This window comes from Salmo salar, chromosome ssa19 (genome assembly GCF_905237065.1).
Source record: "Salmo salar chromosome ssa19, Ssal_v3.1, whole genome shotgun sequence".
In the NCBI taxonomy this organism is placed as follows: Eukaryota; Metazoa; Chordata; class Actinopteri; order Salmoniformes; family Salmonidae; genus Salmo; species Salmo salar.
In genome coordinates, this window is record NC_059460.1 from 49,116,422 (window position 1) to 49,133,730 (window position 17,309).

The 17,309-nt window shown below is 44.0% G+C and overlaps 1 protein-coding gene across 5 annotated transcripts; it reads left to right on the forward strand.

The window, feature by feature from the left end:
• Positions 1 to 1,370: 1,370 nt before the first annotated feature.
• LOC106578952 (APOBEC1 complementation factor) lies at positions 1,371 to 13,694 on the forward strand. 5 transcript variants are annotated; one of them, XM_014158263.2, is made up of 12 exons: positions 1,371 to 1,624; positions 4,618 to 4,761; positions 5,298 to 5,432; positions 5,522 to 5,652; positions 5,873 to 6,111; positions 6,324 to 6,488; positions 6,606 to 6,703; positions 7,024 to 7,303; positions 7,902 to 8,113; positions 8,423 to 8,559; positions 8,908 to 9,044; positions 12,919 to 13,694. In XM_014158263.2, exons 2-12 carry the CDS (start codon positions 4,663 to 4,665, stop codon positions 13,002 to 13,004), a joined length of 1,719 nt encoding a protein of 572 aa, XP_014013738.1. In that variant the 5' UTR covers positions 1,371 to 1,624; positions 4,618 to 4,662; the 3' UTR covers positions 13,005 to 13,694. The 5 variants fall into 5 exon arrangements, with proteins under 5 accessions (XP_014013738.1, XP_014013734.1, XP_014013737.1 ...); XM_014158259.2 differs by lacking the exon at positions 12,919 to 13,694 and adding an exon at positions 9,498 to 10,459; XM_014158262.2 differs by lacking the exon at positions 12,919 to 13,694 and adding an exon at positions 9,498 to 10,459 and having other exon boundaries at positions 1,372 to 1,624; positions 7,926 to 8,113.
• Positions 13,695 to 17,309: the final 3,615 nt, after the last annotated feature.

Genomic DNA, 17,309 nt, shown 5'->3' on the forward strand with positions numbered 1-17,309 from the left:
AAGGTACGACTCACTGCTTATGGGATTATCTGTTCAACCACACAGGGGCGCTAGAGAGTCAATAAGACTTGTCAGACAGGCTGCTGGATGTCTGGACAAACAATGTAACACCCAGTGTTTTCCTCGTTGACAGGATAACACTGCCGTTAACAATTTATTTTTAACGCATCAGTAATGGGATGAGCCACAGCCTTGCGAAACACAAAACAATTACTTGTGTGGAAATGAAACATCTGCCAATGGAAAGAAATTGGCAAAAGCAATTATGCACAAAACTTAGATTAAAGGCACTGCCAATGTTTCATAAAATGTTCTTTTGTTTAAGCCAAATATGGTTTCTCACTAATGATATGTCCCTTATAATGACATATTGTTTACCAAAACCAGGTTTATGTGACATGACACCTCTTATTGGGGCTCCCGAGTGGCGCAGCAGTCTAAGGCACTGCACCTCAGCGTAAGAGCGTCACTGCAGTTCCTGGTTTGAATCCAGGCCGCATCACATCCAGCCGTGATTGGGAGTCCCATAGGGTGGTGCACAATTGGCCCAGTTGTCTGGGTTTGGCTGAGGTAGGCCATCATTGTAAATAAGAATTTGTTCTTAACTGACTTGGCATGTTAAGTAAAAAAATATTCACCCCAGCTAGGAGGTTAGCTCTGATTGGTGGTGTTGATGTGAACAGCTGGTGAAAACCCTGAGAGGGTGAAAGTGTACCAAGCAGTGAGACTGTGGCTGCCTGTGTATTCTAAGTGTATTATAGGGTGGCAGGTAGCCTAGTGGTTAGCACGCTAGGCCAATAACCCAGAGGTTGCTGGTTAGAATACCCGAACCAACAACGTAACAAATGTGTCAATGTGCCCTTGAGCTCATTTTCTCCAGGGGAACTGTACTACTGTAAAAACAGCACATTTCACTGCATATATCCCGTGTATGTGACAATAATTATTTTATTTTTTAATCTATCCTGCTCAAATGAAACAGCAAACACTTTGGCTTGTTTACCTTCAGGTATATCACTGAGAAATGGAGGATACTGGGTCACTATGCCTTTGGTCTTATTATTTTGGATGTCACAAGCAATAAAACCCGAGGGGGTGTGGTATATGGCCAATATACCACGGCTGTCAGCCAATCAGCATTCAGGGCTCAAACCACCCAGTTTATAATAACTGAATAAATAGCTCTTGTCATCAGAGTACTACCCGGTCATTTCATTGACTGTACACCCATGTTATTGTGGCCCTATTTCTTACATAGAAAAACACATATTCTTAAGTAAGAAGTTTAAGGTTAAGATGGTGATGTACTATTGTTCAAAAGTAGAAGACTTGAGAGTGTACAGTAAATTGCTTTGTTTAGTTAACAGAGCAGTGTGTCTGTGTCTGGCTGAGAGGACCATGATCTTTTTATCCCTGGTCAAAAGGTTCCTCTCTCTGCAGGCAGAGAGGCAGGGAGAGATAGGGCTGGTTAAAGTTTAACCCTGCAGGCTCATAAAGCAGCTCCAGGACAGTGAACCTTTGGAGTTTGATATGATGTAATTACCGAATCACCCCAGTGACACGTTTCAAAATCACTAGAATGAAGGACTGAGTCTTCCGGGTGGTGATCTCTGAAATTGCTCAGGTAAGCTTAGCTCCCTAACTCTTCCTTGTTATGTCTCTGCTGCTTTGGAGTCTTGTAAGAAATCTCCCCTTTGGAGATCTGCTCTCTTCCAGCATGCTGAGTCGCATTGAACTCACTGGGGATGTTTTTCGTTTGACTGATCTAACTGACCAACTGTGGTCAAATGTTGTGTTAGGTGACTTGTATGGTACTGAGGACACAGTCAAGGTAAGAACCTAGAGGGAGGGGGACATGATTAGATGGTTTCATATAGATGGTTGGTCGTCATTTTCTGTTAATTGTGTTGATGTTGTAGGCGTCACGTGTGACATGTCTGACGGGGAAGAGCCTTGTTTGACATAGTCATATTGTTCACTAGTTTATCATTTTGTAGCATTTGTATGTGCCAATTGTTGATTCTATTATAGTCAGCGTGTAGTATTCACAGTAGTGTGCTTACAGTTTCATATAAGGCAAACTGATTAACAGTAGTTATTTTTGGTATGTATGTCAGATGCCAATGAACATATGAAACGAGTTATAGCTCCTTTTGAACTTTGAAGTCCTGTGGGAAAATTACACTCTTAGGGAAAAAAAAGGTGGTATCTAGAACCTAAAAGGGTTCTTGGCTGTCCCCATAGGATAATCTTTTGAAGAACCCTTTTTGGTTTTAGGTAGAAACCTTTTGGGTTCCATGTAGAACCCTTTCCACAGAGGGTTCTACATGGAACCCAAAAGGGTTCTACCTGAAACAAAAAAGGGTTATGCCTGGAACCAAATAGGGTTCTCCTATGGGGACAGCCGAAGAACCCTTTTGGAACCCTTTTTCTAAGAGTATAGTAATAAAAGCAAGTAAACTGAAGAGACTACTCAAAATATGAAGTTAAAGTCCAAACTATTTGATATGATTTCCATTATAAATCTTTTTGGAGTTGTTTTTCCAGCAGAAAACACGGCCAACACAGTGGCATTTCAGCCATGTGTGTATTTAGCCTCAGTCAACAAAACTCCAAAAAGCAGCTACTGATCACCGCCAGACAAGGCTCCATCTAGTTATCTTGTTTACGCAAACGGTAACCAGGCTATCATGAAGAGAGCCCCAGACACAGACAGAGAGAGAGCGAGAGCAAGAGAGAGAGAGAGAGGAAAAGAGAGAGATAGAGAGTTTACATTGCTTTGCAATGTAAACATGTTTCCCATGCCAATAAAGACCTTACATTGAATTGAGACAGAGTATTGTTTATTTCACTTTTGTATGTTATCTACTTCACTTGCTTGGCAATGTTAACATATGTTTCCCATGCCAATAAAGCCCCTTGAATTGAAATTAATTGATTTGAATTGAGTGGAATTGAATTGAATTGAGTTGAGTTGAATTGAGTTGAATCGAATTGAATTGAGTTGAATTGTAGTTGAATTTAATTTAGTAATGGAGTCCTGTAGTAGTAGTATGTCCACTCAAGGCCTAGAGCCTCATAATGACATCTTCTCTCCAAGCCACCCAGAACAGAAATAGAACCTAAAGACCGTTTCCCTCCCCAGGTGTTTGCCTAGGCTCAAAGTGGCAACGGAACCCAATACCTCATCTTTGACTGTAGAGATTCATTTAGTGTTTTTCTTGGTCAGGAAATAGTGCTGTTGCCATGGTTGGCTGCCTACGTCAATGTTCTGCAAGTGAATGATGCCGAAATAACTCATCTCTCTAGACACAGGCCTGGAGAGTATCATAATGGCAGCTAATATTGAATTCACAGATGAAAATATGCGACCTGGGTCCTAGTATTGTTACCGATGATATTGTGAAATCAATCTGAAATCTTAAATGAGAGTGTGAAACCATGCTCCCTCTGGCTTGACTGTGGTGAATGATGGTGCTCGACCTGAGAGCAGGTCAACTCTAGTATTTTTTTATGTTGCCTGGCGTCTTGACATTTTCAACAAAGTCTTCCGGAGAGCCGTCGAGGAGAGTGGTGAGGAGTGAACAGTGAATACAAAGCCATCTTGTGTGTGTTGGGAGAATTCATTGTCTTAAAGGAGAAATTGGTTTGACTATATTTGGGGGAAGAAGAAGGTGTGTGTATGACATAAGTTCTGTCATGATTGGCACTTGAGACTGTTTGAAGATGGTTTGTGTGTCCGTCACGTACCCTGTGACCCCCTCTCTCTCCCTCTTTCCCCATCCCTCTGATCTGGAGGAGTGAAGCCTTGTCATCACCAGCAGGACCTCTCACTTTCTTTTTGATCCATATGTGTGGAAAGAAACAAAGAGAGGCCTCTCAATCAGGATGGAAATTCTTGCAACACTCAGAGTGACCTGTTTACTGTATCTTCCGACTGATTTAATCAACCTCTCACCAACTACAGGGATTATCTTGAAGTGGACTATAGTTCGCTAGCGTTGGGCGTCTTGCTGTGTCTTGTGATTGGCCATTGAGAATCAAAGGATTGATTAAGGGGCCCTTATTCAAAGCTGTTGCTTAAGGACTTCCTGTATGTCAGTATACAGTATGTCACAGTATATGAGTGTGAGAGTGTGGGGAAGATGTGTATGGAGTTGGTGGATGGAATAGATTAAGACAACGGGGCTTCAGTGGTAGTCTGCTGTTTGGGCTGAGTAGCGTTAATAATTACAGAGCTGTCCTTGACCTGGAACTGAATGAAATACGCTTCTCTCTACGTCATCATAAGATGGTGCATAACAGCTGAGTACCTGCTGGGGGTGCCATTCAGCCAAAATCATACCTGATCATTCTGTAAAGGTAATGGAGTGTTTTTGAGACCAAATGTGTCTCCAAAGGAATTTACAATACATAGCACATTTGATTTACTATATGTGTAATACATTCATGCGTGATAGAGTACTGAAGTTCTGAACCAGTTTAAGAGTTTATGCCTAAAAAGTTCAAATGGTAGCAAAAGAAGTCTACAGTGGGATTTGATGACACATTGATCTCCAGTTATGGGTTGTTTAGGATGTTCTCTCTGATGTGTTCTGAACTGTGATTTGATTTCAGTGAGCACCCCTAATTTCGCTGATTTATTGCTGACAATCGCTCTCAATGGAATCTAATCAAAAATCTGGGGATGGACTGACGGGCATGCAGAAAGAGGTCTCGCTGCGTGCGCTCATTCAGCGCACAGGATACCAATTACTGCAGGTAGGAACCATATCCAAAGCATGTCGGGCTTTCGCCTAATCTATGACCAAATCTATGAGTGTTACCATAAAGCCTCCACACAAGTCATCCTTCCTTATGGAGTTTATGTGTAATGTGGAGAAGTGGAGCTCTGATAAAATCCGAGGTCCTCCATCAGTTTTAAAACTATTCACGTGCGACTGAGCTCTTTCCCTTGGCCTTCGTTACAATTATTGATAATGGGGCGCCACCCTCTGGTGAAAGACACAAATGACTGGATCCCTCTGTCTTACTGCTGAAGTCTGGTCCATGTCAAATTCATTTGGTTGGGGATTCTACAGCTCATATTGCATTGTTATGGGGATTGTCTGGGCAATTTGTGCATAACTTCAAGGTCATACCAAACAAAGATGTCTGGGAGATTTCTATATGAATGCTCAAATCTCTCATTCGGAATGAAACCTGCGTTACAAAGGACATTTGAGGTGGATCTCCTTACAAACCCTGTACTCCTTACAAACCCCTGGTTACTCACCATCAGTCCGTTGTGTCTACAGGAGAATGGTCAGAGGAGGTACGGCGGACCCCCTCCGGGCTGGGAAGGCCCTCCCCCAGAGAGGGGCAGTGAGATCTTTGTGGGGAAGCTGCCAAGAGACCTCTTTGAGGATGAGCTGGTCCCCCACTGTGAGAAAGTAAGATAGGTTTGCTAATTAAATCAGTTCCCAAAGTGTAACCTATTGTGTGTCCTTGGTTTTCAAATGCATCCCCTTTCTATTCCCAGTTTGGGAAAATCTTTGAGGTTCGGATGATGATGGACTTCAACGGCAATAATAGAGGATATGCCTTTGTTACCTTTTACACCAAAAATGAAGCCAAGACTGCCATGAAACAGCTCAATAACTATGAAATCAGGTAAGTAATCACATGACACAATGGAATGAAATGGGGAAAAAGCCTTGTGTAGCCTAATGGTTAGCTAGCACAAACATACGCATGAGTCATGGAAAATTGAAAGCAGGACTACCAACACTCTCTTCATCACCCGACAGTAACAATATTGGATTTCATTGTGTGCATTGTTGACAAAAAATAAATAAATCTTTCCATTCAATCCAATCTGTTTATTCTACAGGAACGGAAGGCTCCTGGGAGTGTGTGCCAGTGTGGACAACTGTCGTCTGTTTGTGGGGGGCATCCCCAAATCCAAGAAGAGAGAGGAGATCCTGACGGAAATGAAGAAAGTAACAGATGGGGTGTTGGAGGTGATTGTTTACCCCAGTGCTGCAGACAAGACCAAGAACAGGGGCTTCGCCTTTGTGGAGTACAACAGTCACCGCGCAGCAGCCATGGCCAGGAGGAAACTACTGCCAGGTACTAAACCCGTATTATATACTATTAACAGTCATAGTACTGAGAATCCTTGTCAGTCAAGAAACAACACCGTTGTAACATAACCCTATGGAAGGACACAGTAAATCATACTGGACCATGATGACTTTGAGGCTTTGAAAATAAAATTGTAGATTATTACTTTGGGTGGGCTAATGGGCTGAAGTGTTGAACTTCCTGATCTCCTTCCCCAGGGAGGATTCTGCTGTGGGGGCACGCCATCGCCGTGGACTGGGCGGAGCCTGAAGTGGAAGTGGACGAGGACACCATGGCAACGGTGAAGATTCTCTACGTGAGGAACTTAATGCTGGCCACTACAGAAGAGACCATCGAGAAGGAGTTCAACAGTATCAAACCAGGCAGGTTCAGTTACAGCTCAGTCAGATAGTGGGTCACATTTGGGTTGAACAACGACTTTCTGTATGTGACTGTGTTATAATGGGGTTAATAAGCAGATGTATGCTGATGATCTACAGGTGCTGTAGAGAGAGTGAAGAAGATCAGAGACTATGCCTTTGTCCATTTCACCCAGAGAGAGGACGCGATAAGCGCCATGGACGCACTGAATGGAAAGGTATAATCTCTCTCACCGGCCTCTCTCTCTCTCACTGGCCTCTCTCCCTCACTGGTCTCTCTCTCTCTCTCACCGGCCTCTCTCTCTCACCGGCCTATCCCAGGACATGTAATGTCATGGTGACACATACTTTAATCTAAGCGACTCACAGTTGGCACAAATTCAACACATTCAGTTCATGTGGGAATCAAAGTCTCATCCCTACCAGGCTCCAGCCGAATGATAAGCCATCAGAACCAAGCAATATCATACAACAATGCATTATCCAGCCACAACCTACCTCTACACGGAATAGATCCAAATGTCAACTTCTCCCCTAGCTGGTGGATGGCTCTCCCGTGGAGGTGACCCTGGCTAAGCCGGTGGATAAGGACAACTACGTGCGCTACACCCGGGGTACAGGTGGCCGCGGTGGGGCCCTGCTCCAGGGGGAGTACGCCTGCACACTGGGCCAGGTGTATGACCCCTCAGCAGCCTACCTGGGTGCCCCTGTGTTCTACGCCCCCCAGATATATGCTGCTATTCCTAATCAGTTCCGCTTCCCTATTGCCAAGGGGCTTGTGGGGGGCCGTGGCCTGGTGCGCACGCCCTCGGTCAGAGGTGGGTACCCTCTCTCTGATTCCTCTCCACAGCTAATCAGTGAGACAGACACATATATATATATATGGCATTTATCTACCAATCTGTGTCTTTGAGTAGCTGATAAGGTCAATGGTATCTGCTATAATCACTTGAGATATCCAAATACAATGCAAACCAGCCTCAATGGGTAGTTTCAGGATTCAACTGAAATTGTTTTGTTTGTTTGAATCAGAGAAAGCTATAAAGTACTTCATTCAGTCTGGAGCCAAATCCACATTTTGCAATTATATACTGTATGTTGTTTCATTAATGTTTGATTTCCTATGTGCATGCATTGAGCACTATGAATAATGCTGTACTGCTTTATAGCAGTAAGAGATTTAGGATGCCTGACTGTCATTCAGAATTTGCTCTCCAAAGCTGCATACTACAATCTAGTATGACAAGTACGATCATTCAATCAAGTTGGATATGGGGGGAAATTTAACATGTTAAAAATGGAATCGCTGTACTGTGCTGGCCTGGATGACCTATGATCAGTCTTTACAAGGTATTGATTGCCTCTCAGGTGATTTCTGGTGATTTGATTCGATATAATGCCTTCTTGCATTCCTAGAAATTTACATGAATGTACCTGTAGGGGCAGCGGGCATACGCGGGATGGGTGGTCGTGGATACCTTGCCTACGCAGGTTTAGGCCGAGGCTGTGCCACCTACCAGCTAAAGACAGACAAGCACCCCGAGGACAAGCTCTTTGACCTGCTGCCAGGAATGGAGCTCACACCCATGAACCCTGTGAAGCTTCCCGGTATCAAACACACACCACAGGTACACACACACACACACACACACACACACACACACACACACACACACACACACACACACACACACACACACACACACACACACACACACACACACACACACACACACACACACATCCAGACCTGATGAGAACTGACGGGACAACAAACACACTTAATTACTTATTAGCCGTAAATAAGGTATTCAGCATTGTGCTCACATGCACTTAATTACTTATTAGCCGTAAATAAGGTATTCAGCATTCTGCTGACACAATAATTGAAATGTTTCAGAAAAACACATCTATTGATTTTTCATTTCTTCTTCCAGATCTTGGAGGATGTGTGTCAGAAGAACAACTGGGGGCAGCCAGTTTATCAGCTTCACTCTGCCATCGGACCTGACCAAAGCCAACTGTTCCTCTACAAAGTCACCATTCCAGCTCTTTCCACCCAATATCCTAATGTGTAAGAAACACAGCCACATCTAATATGTTTCAGTTGTGGCGTCCTATATCAAAGGATAATATAACCCTGTAACCTTCTCCTCTAGGATTTCAATCATTTAGCAGACACTTTAATCCACAGTGATTTACAGAAGCAATTAGGTTGAAGTGCCTTGCTCAAGGGCACCCTGGCAGATTTTCACCTACTTGGCTTGGGGATTCAAACCAGCAACTTTCGGTTACTGGCCCAATGCTCTTAACCGCTAGTCAACCTGCCGGCTTCCTCTATCCAAGGATCCCTTGGATAATATAACCCTCTAACCTTATCTCCCTTCTCTCCCTTCCTTCCTTCCTTCCTCCCTCCCTCCAGGCATCCGTTCACCCCAGCCAAGCTGTGTACATCTGTGGATGAGGCCAAGGTTCATGCTGCGGAGCACGCCCTGCATACCCTGGGTCTGCAGACAGAGGGTGCTGAGGCCTCCGCTGCAGCCGTTGCTGCATTCCCAGGTATGTTGTGAATGTCCGTAAGACTAACCATCATACCACCCTCTCTCTAGAGTAGGTTGCTTAGAACCACATGACGGTATACACTACAAATACAAACAAACCAAAGGCCGTTCATGAATTACATATGTTGGCAAGTGAAAGTTTTTGATTAAAAAAACTTGTTCAAACTGAACATTACATTTACATTTACATTTACGTCATTTAGCAGACGCTCTTATCCAGAGCGACTTACAAATTGGTGCATTCACCTTCTGATATCCAGTGGAACATCCACTTTACAATAGTACATCTATATCTTTTTTTGGGGGGGGGTTAGAAGGATTACTATATCCTATCCCAGGTATTCCTTAAAGAGGTCATACAGACTCCACAATAACGACAAGATATGAGCTTCAACAACTGAAATGCAATTTGAATAGCTATCTCACCCATGACCCGTCTCCTGATCTGCAGGTTACACAATAGCGAACACCTCAGCCTCAGTAGCTGCCTCCCAGCTCAAACAGGCCGTCTCCCTGCACCAGGACATGGCAGCATACACTACCTACGAAGGCTATCCCGCCTTCACCGTGGCAACCCGTGGAGACGGTTATGGAGTATTCTAGGGTCATCCTGGAACGGCATCTCATTCACCAGCATTCATTCGTAGTTCAGACTATATAGAACTACACTGAACAAAAATATAAACGCAACATGTAAAAGATCCCAGAAATGTTTCATACGCACAACAAGCATATATTTCTCAAAAAATGTTGTGCACAAATTTGTTCACATCCCTGTTAGTGAGCATTTCTCCTTTGCCAAAATAATCCATCCACCTGACAGGTGTGGCATATCAAGAAGCTGATTAAACAGCATGATCATTACACAGATGCATCTTGTGCTGGGGACAATGAAAGGTCACTCTAAAATGTGCAGTTTTGTCATGCGAAACAATGCCACAGATGTCTAAAGTTTTGAGGGGGCGTGCAATTATCATGCTGACTGCAGGAATGTTCACCAAAGCTGTTGCCAGAGAACTGAATGTTCACTTCTCTACCATAAGCCACCTCCAACGTAATTTTAGAGTATGACCGGCCTCACAACCGAAGACCATGTGTAACGAAGCCAGCCCAGGACCTCCACATCTTGCTTCTTAACCTACGGGATCTTCTGAGACCAGCCAACCGGACAGCTAATGAAACTGTGGGTTTGGACAACCAAAGAATTTCTGCACAAATTCTCAGAAACCGTCTCAGGGATGCTCAACTTGGTGTTCGTCTTTCTCACCAGGGTCTTGACCTGACTGCAGTTTGGCATTGTAACCAACTTCAGTGGGCAAATGCTCACCTTCGATGGCCACTGGCACGCTGGAGAAGTGTGCTCTTCAGGGATGAATCCCGGTTTCAACTGTACCGGGCAGATGGCAGACAGCGTGTACGGAGTGGTGTAGGCGAGCGGTTTTCTGATGTCAACGTTGTGAACAGAGTGTCCCATGGTGGTGGTGGGGTTATGGTATGGGCAGGGATAAGCTACAGACAACGAACACAATTGCATTTTATCGATGTCGATTTGAATGCACAGAGATACCATGACGAGATCCTGAGACCCATTGACGTGCCATTCATCCGCCGCCATCGCCTCATGTTTCAGCATGATAATGCATAGCCCCATGTCACAAGGATCTGTTCACAATTCCTGAGGCTGAAAATGTCCCAGTTCTTCCATGGCCTGCATACTCACCTGACATGTCACCCATTGAGCACGTTTGGGATGCTCTGGATTGACATGTACGACAGCGTGTTCCAGTTCCCGCCAATATCCAGCAACTTTGCACAGCCATTGGAGAGGAGTGGGACAACATTCCACAGGCCACAATCTAGTCTGATCAACTCGATGCGAAGGAGATGTGTCGTGCTGCATGAGGCAAATGGTGGTCACACCAGATACTGACTGGTTTTCTGATCCACGTCCCTACTTTTTTTTAAGTATCTGTGACAAACCGATGCATATCTGTATTCCCAGTCATGTGAAATCCATAGATTAGGGCATAATTAACACACTGATTTCCTTATATGAACTGTAACTCAGTAAAATCTTTGAAATTGTTGCATGTTGCGTTTATATTTTTGTTCAGTGTACATAGTATCCATTATGTGTTTTCATTTGATTGTGTGGATCTATTTAGTTGTAGAGGAGGGCCCTAATTGTATGTTGTAGAGTCAGCAAATTGTCAGAGGTAGTTTTGATTGGTTCTTATGTATTTTATCATTATTTTGACAGCCAAGACTTTTTTTATACTCATTGTCTATTTTATGACATAGCTGCTGGTTCATAGTGACGGACTAGTGGTCTCCTTTGACCCAATAGTGTAGAAGTTGAAGTTTCCCCATTTAAGTTTATTAAATTAGCCCTAAAAGTCTTATTTAGATTTCCTCATAAATCATCTATAGAAATATAGTTTTTAAATGTCAGGGATTTCTCGTTTCAAGGATGACTTTTACTTTCTACCTAAATGTGCTGCAAGTAGCTTTTGATGTTGTTGCACGGTTGTACATTGTTAGACTAAAAACACTGCCGTGGTTCAGTCACTTTTGATAGTGAGGGGTTTCTTTTGTGCTATTTGTGTCTCAGTATTTACAAATGCAAACACAGAATATGTTTCCCTCTCTTTTCCGATGTTATAGTGTGCGGAAAATGAAATCCATCCACAAGCTGCTGTGAAACTGAACTGCCTATTTTAAGATGTTAAGGGTTTGTCGTCTATGGAAAAGTGTTTGAGTCATGTTATATTTATGTGAAAATGTATTGTTTTACATTGGAGTAATATGTCTGGAGTGTTAGCTATGGACAATCATCTTGACAAAAATCAGTGTCATTCTATTTAGCGTATTTCTCTTATTGCCTTACACCAAACCTAGGCCTTCGAACATGGACATAGGAAGTGTTAACACACTTCTCAGCGTACAAAACGACACTCTGATAAACATAAATGCCTAAGCAGTGACAGTATTAAAGTGTGTAAAGCACTTCGAACGTATTTTTTATACCAGAAATCCGACAATATTTGTATAGTTATATTGTTTTTGGATATTTCAAATTCTTTGTGCCTCAATAATTGGTCTAAAAAAATCACAAAGGAGAGAAATAAATACAAATCTGAAATGTAAGGAGAAATGGGAACCCTTTTGTGAAACAACGTGTAGTCCAGCTTGGTCATTCTAATGTTTCAGGAACTGTAATTGCCTGTGATAAATGAACCAATTGCATTTTGAGACTAGCTTTCTTCACTTTATTCCTTCTACATAAAACTAAGAAGTGTGCCACAATATTTAAATAATTTCATTCTATTCAAAATAAGCACTGTACATAATTACACACACACACACACAAAAAGTGAATAAACTGATCATAAACAAATGATCTTCATTTCCATGGGAGATGAGCTATGGAAGGGCACTAAAGCTGCCCTACATTCAAAACATATTTCCCCCGTCATCCTGTTGAGCACAGCCTCCATTCAGCGCAATGGCTTGTTGTCCGTCAACCCAAAGGCCGGTTGCATATTGAAGCACTGGTCATATTTAGTGCTTCAGTACTGTACATACATTGAACTGCATTGAAATAGAGAACATAAATACGTCATCAAATGTGGGTCACTAGAAGTGTACACTATAATGTGCCCTATTTGTTCTTACTCAGTGACCAGCGGTTAGTAATAATACGTTCTTTTGGAGACTCTGACACACCCCTATTCACTGGAATCACAGGATCTGTGATCCCCTTCCTCTGTTTGTAGTGTCCAAAGTGTCTGATCCGGTAGGAGAAAGTCTGGGCTGACAGGAGGATGTGTCACTCAATGGTAACATTACTCTCTGCTCCATTCTTTACCCAGTTAAACCTATTGTGAGAGGAGAGGAGACAAGAGAAGAGAGAGAAGAGAAAAGACAAGAAAAAGAGACAAGAACACTAAAGACATGAGGGCTCAGTGCCACCTTCCATTCACAACCCTCACCTCTACCTCTGATGTCGTCAGGCTGATGTTGACTGAGCTGATCAAAGAGACTGTGACCTGATGCCTCACACAGAGAGGCATCAGGCTGTTGGCACAGGAGAGTTCTGCTCTTTAGAACACACTCACCATGACCACACCATGGAGGTTAACAGTAGACCAATACTGCCCTCATTGGACAGGGCTAAATCGAACGCTAATTGGGCGAAACAAACTCAAAAGACCACCCCTTAGCAACCATCTGGCCCAACCTGCCACTGTTTCTCTCAAAAATACTTCTTATGCTTGCAATTAATTAAGCCCCCCCCCCAGACCTCTCCCAGACAGTCCGAGGAAAATTCTTGCTTGAGAAATTGCTATTTTTGTTTCTTTTTGACCATTTTAATTGAAAACAATCACAGTAAAATCTGTAATTAATTGTTACCCAGAAATGATTTGATATTGAGATAGAAACAGCTGCGTTGGACCTTTAAGCTGTGTGGTGATAATCAGCTATAAAACACTGACAATTTTATCAATAAGATGTCCTTGAGAAATAATGTGAATGAAGCTAAATAAGCCAAATAATCAAACCAACCAGATAGTTCCCTGGGCTGCTAGTTATTTATTTATTCATTTACAGCGGCCATTAAAAGGATATCACGTCCTACTAAAATGGATTGTGTCGGATATACAGTGCATATGAAATGAGGACGTTGAATGAACAGGAAGTACTCTACCTTGTCTCCCAAGATGCAGCTGTGCGAACGTCATCCCAGTTTACTGTGCAGTATATGGTCCTCACCTCTGCAAAGGCCTCAAAACATCTGGATATATGCAGAGATGGTGGATGCTCCTTTGCAACGCTGGATCTCTGAGAAATAACCGCAATAAGTGATTGTCAGCCATTTTGCGATCAGATCCGGAGCAGCGATCTGATACCACTCAAAATCTTACTTCTTCTCGCACCTGGTACTCCTCATAGGTGGTGATGTAATGAGTAGATGCTACACAGGCCAGCGACGACCACCTCTGCAATACTGAACGTTCCCTGGGCCTCCAGTTCCTTATCAACAAACAAAGGTCATCTGTATAACACATTCAAATGTAATACCAAAAAAATGCAAACAGAATATTTGCCTTAATGAGTGGGTGTGCATGTATGTGTGTGTGTGATATTTGATTCTCACGTGCTTGACGGCCTCCCCTGACATGGTGCTGCAAAACACGAGTAAAGTAAACAGAATTCAACCAACATGTCCTTCAACACGTCAGCTAAACAAACACCGCAGCCTGTCTGTTCTCTTTAAAACAACACTGATTTTCATTGTACTTTCATGTGCGCCTTAACGCGTGACCTGCGAGTCACAACCTATTCCATCTCAAGTCCAAGTCCAACACATCTGTTCCCTAATCACATTTTCCATGACAGCATTGGAAGGAAGATGCGTTCACACTGTAGTGGAAACTCCCGTCATTTCTCCGGGGATAGCCACAATGGCCACAGGTCCTGTGGTGATCATCTGGACGTCCACAATGTTTGGATGACACGGGAGGGGCCAGGTCAGCTAGGCCAGAGAGAACAGCCCGGTCACATCTCCATGGTGACATCATGTTACAGTACACTGACACACAGTCCTAGCTTTGGAAACACAATTCCCCTAGGGTAACACCACTGTTTAAGCCCATGGAAAGTGTTAGGCTGCGCTGGGGCTACAATGGAAAAAGCCTGAAAAAGAACACCTCCCCAGTGCTGAAGAGAACAGGTTTGGGGGGGGGGCAGTCCTGTGTCTCATTGGAGGGAGCTCCAAGCGGTGTATCTCTAATGCCTTGCCAAAACGGGTCACCCTCAAAAAGCCCCTGTTTCAGAACAATTCAATACATTGAAGAGGGGTTGTCTACATGACAATGATCTAAATATAGTACAATGAAAAGCGGAGAAGGGTTGCTAACCTTGAAATTGAGATCCACTCCTCCGTTTATAGTTTCTACAGTGAAGATGTGGCCCAGAGCTGGTTAACAGGTCCTGCTGGGTCAGAATCACAAAATCGCAGAATCCCACACCTCCTGACTAGCCTTACCATGCAGATCCTGTAGGGGGCAGACACAGCAATACAGTAGTCATAAGACAATGGTAGAGGTGGATGATGTCTTGATGGAGAAGACAACAAACATCTGTCCACGTAACTGGTTCCACAGATCATGGAATTATAATCGGCATCTCACTCCTAGTGACTGGTAAGACTTCTTACCTTTGCACTTTTGTAAATGTTCTCTCCTATGATGCAGGTGGTGTCAAACATGTCAGATCCTGCTGGACAACGCAGCACACATGTTTTGATGGAAAGCATCAGAGAGGTGATGTACACATGTTGGTGCAGGCAGTATTTTTTTATTGCTATGGACTCTCTGCTATAAAGTACACTTTTGAATATGCATAGGAGTCTGCTACAGTATTCCATGTATTCCTATAGTTTTGTCCCTCCAATAGGACAGGAGCTGTTGCGGTAATCACAGGGAGTCCAGTGTTGGCACAGAAGGACCCTCTGGTGTCTGGGCTGGCATCTCCCAGGTAAGAGCAAAGGCTGCCACATACAAGACACAGTGTCACACATACGGCCCCTGGAACAAGACACAGTGTCACACATACGGCCCCTGGAACAAGACACAGTGTCACACATACGGCCCCTGGAACAAGACACAGTGTCACACATACGGCCCCTGGAACAAGACACAGTGTCACTCATACGGCCCCTGGAACAAGATACAGTGTCACACATATGGCCCCTGAAACAAGACACAGTGTCACACATACGGCCCCTGGAACAAGACACAGTGTCACACATACGGCCCCTGGAACAAGACACAGTGTCACACATACGGCCCCTGGAACAAGACACAGTGTCACTCATACGGCCCCTGGAACAAGATACAGTGTCACACATACGGCCCCTGAAACAAGACACAGTGTCACACATACGGCCCCTGGAACAAGACACAGTGTCACACATACGGCCCCTGGAACAAGACACAGTGTCACACATACGGCCCCTGGAACAAGACACAGTGTCACACATACGGCCCCTGGAACAAGACACAGTGTCACACATACGGCCCCTGAAACAAGATACAGTGTCACACATACGGCCCCTGAAACAAGACACAGTGTCACACATACGGCCCCTGGAACAAGACACAGTGTCACACATACGGCCCCTGGAGCAAGACACAGTGTCACACATACAGCCCCTGGAGCAACACACAGTGTCACACATAAGGCCCCTGGAACAAGACACAGTGTCACACATACGGCCCCTGGAGCAAGACACAGTGTCTGAAAAAGAGTGCCACCATGTGGTGGTGGACTTTGATAGAGGTGACGCTTTAGATATGGACGCAACTGTCCCGGCGTCCCGGTTAGAGAACGTAAATGACCAGCAAGAGACATGCTGTATCACAACCGGCCATGATTGGGAGTCCCATCGGGCGGCGCACAATTGGCCCAGCGTTGTCCGGGTATGGGTTTGGCCGGTGTAGGCCGTCATTGTAAATAAGAATTTGGTCTTAATTGACTTGCCTAGTTAAATAAAGATTAAATAAAATCAATTACAAATACAATCCACACATTTACATTTTAGTCATTTAGCAGACGCTCTTATCCAGAGCGACTTACAGTAGTGAATGCATACATTTCATACATTTTTTATTTTTATTTTTCTCCATACTGATTCCCTGTGGGAATCGAAACCCACAACCCTGGCGTTGCAAACACCATGCTCTACCAACTGAGCCACACAGGACCACCCTTCTTTCACTTTATTACCACACACGCCGAACAGACACACACACACACACACACACACCAAACAGACACACACACACACACACCACAGACACACACACGCACACACACCAAACAGACACACACACCAAACACACACACACACACACACACACACACACACACACACACACACACACACACACACACACACACACACACACACACACACACACACACACACACACACACACACACCAAACAGACTCACACACCAAATAGACACACACACACACACCAAACAGACACACACACCAAACAGACTCACACACCAAATAGACACACACACCAAACAGACACACACACCAAACAGACACACACACCAAACACACACACACACACACAGCAAACAGGAATAGAGGAGGGAATTAATGGTTGTGGTTTGTAGGTCAGCGATGCACTAACACTAGTGTGAGTTGGGAGAGTCCAGGGAGGGCTGCAGGGGAAATGGTAT

Excerpts from the sequence above, each read along its gene's own strand:
- LOC106578952 (XM_014158259.2), top strand. The coding sequence starts at position 4,663 with ATGGAATCTAATCAAAAATCTGGGGATGGACTGACGGGCATGCAGAAA. Across the intron at positions 4,762-5,297 it reads CAGGATACCAATTACTGCAG|GAGAATGGTCAGAGGAGGTA; the intron begins GTAGGAACCATA and ends TTGTGTCTACAG. Across the intron at positions 6,112-6,323 it reads CAGGAGGAAACTACTGCCAG|GGAGGATTCTGCTGTGGGGG; the intron begins GTACTAAACCCG and ends CTCCTTCCCCAG.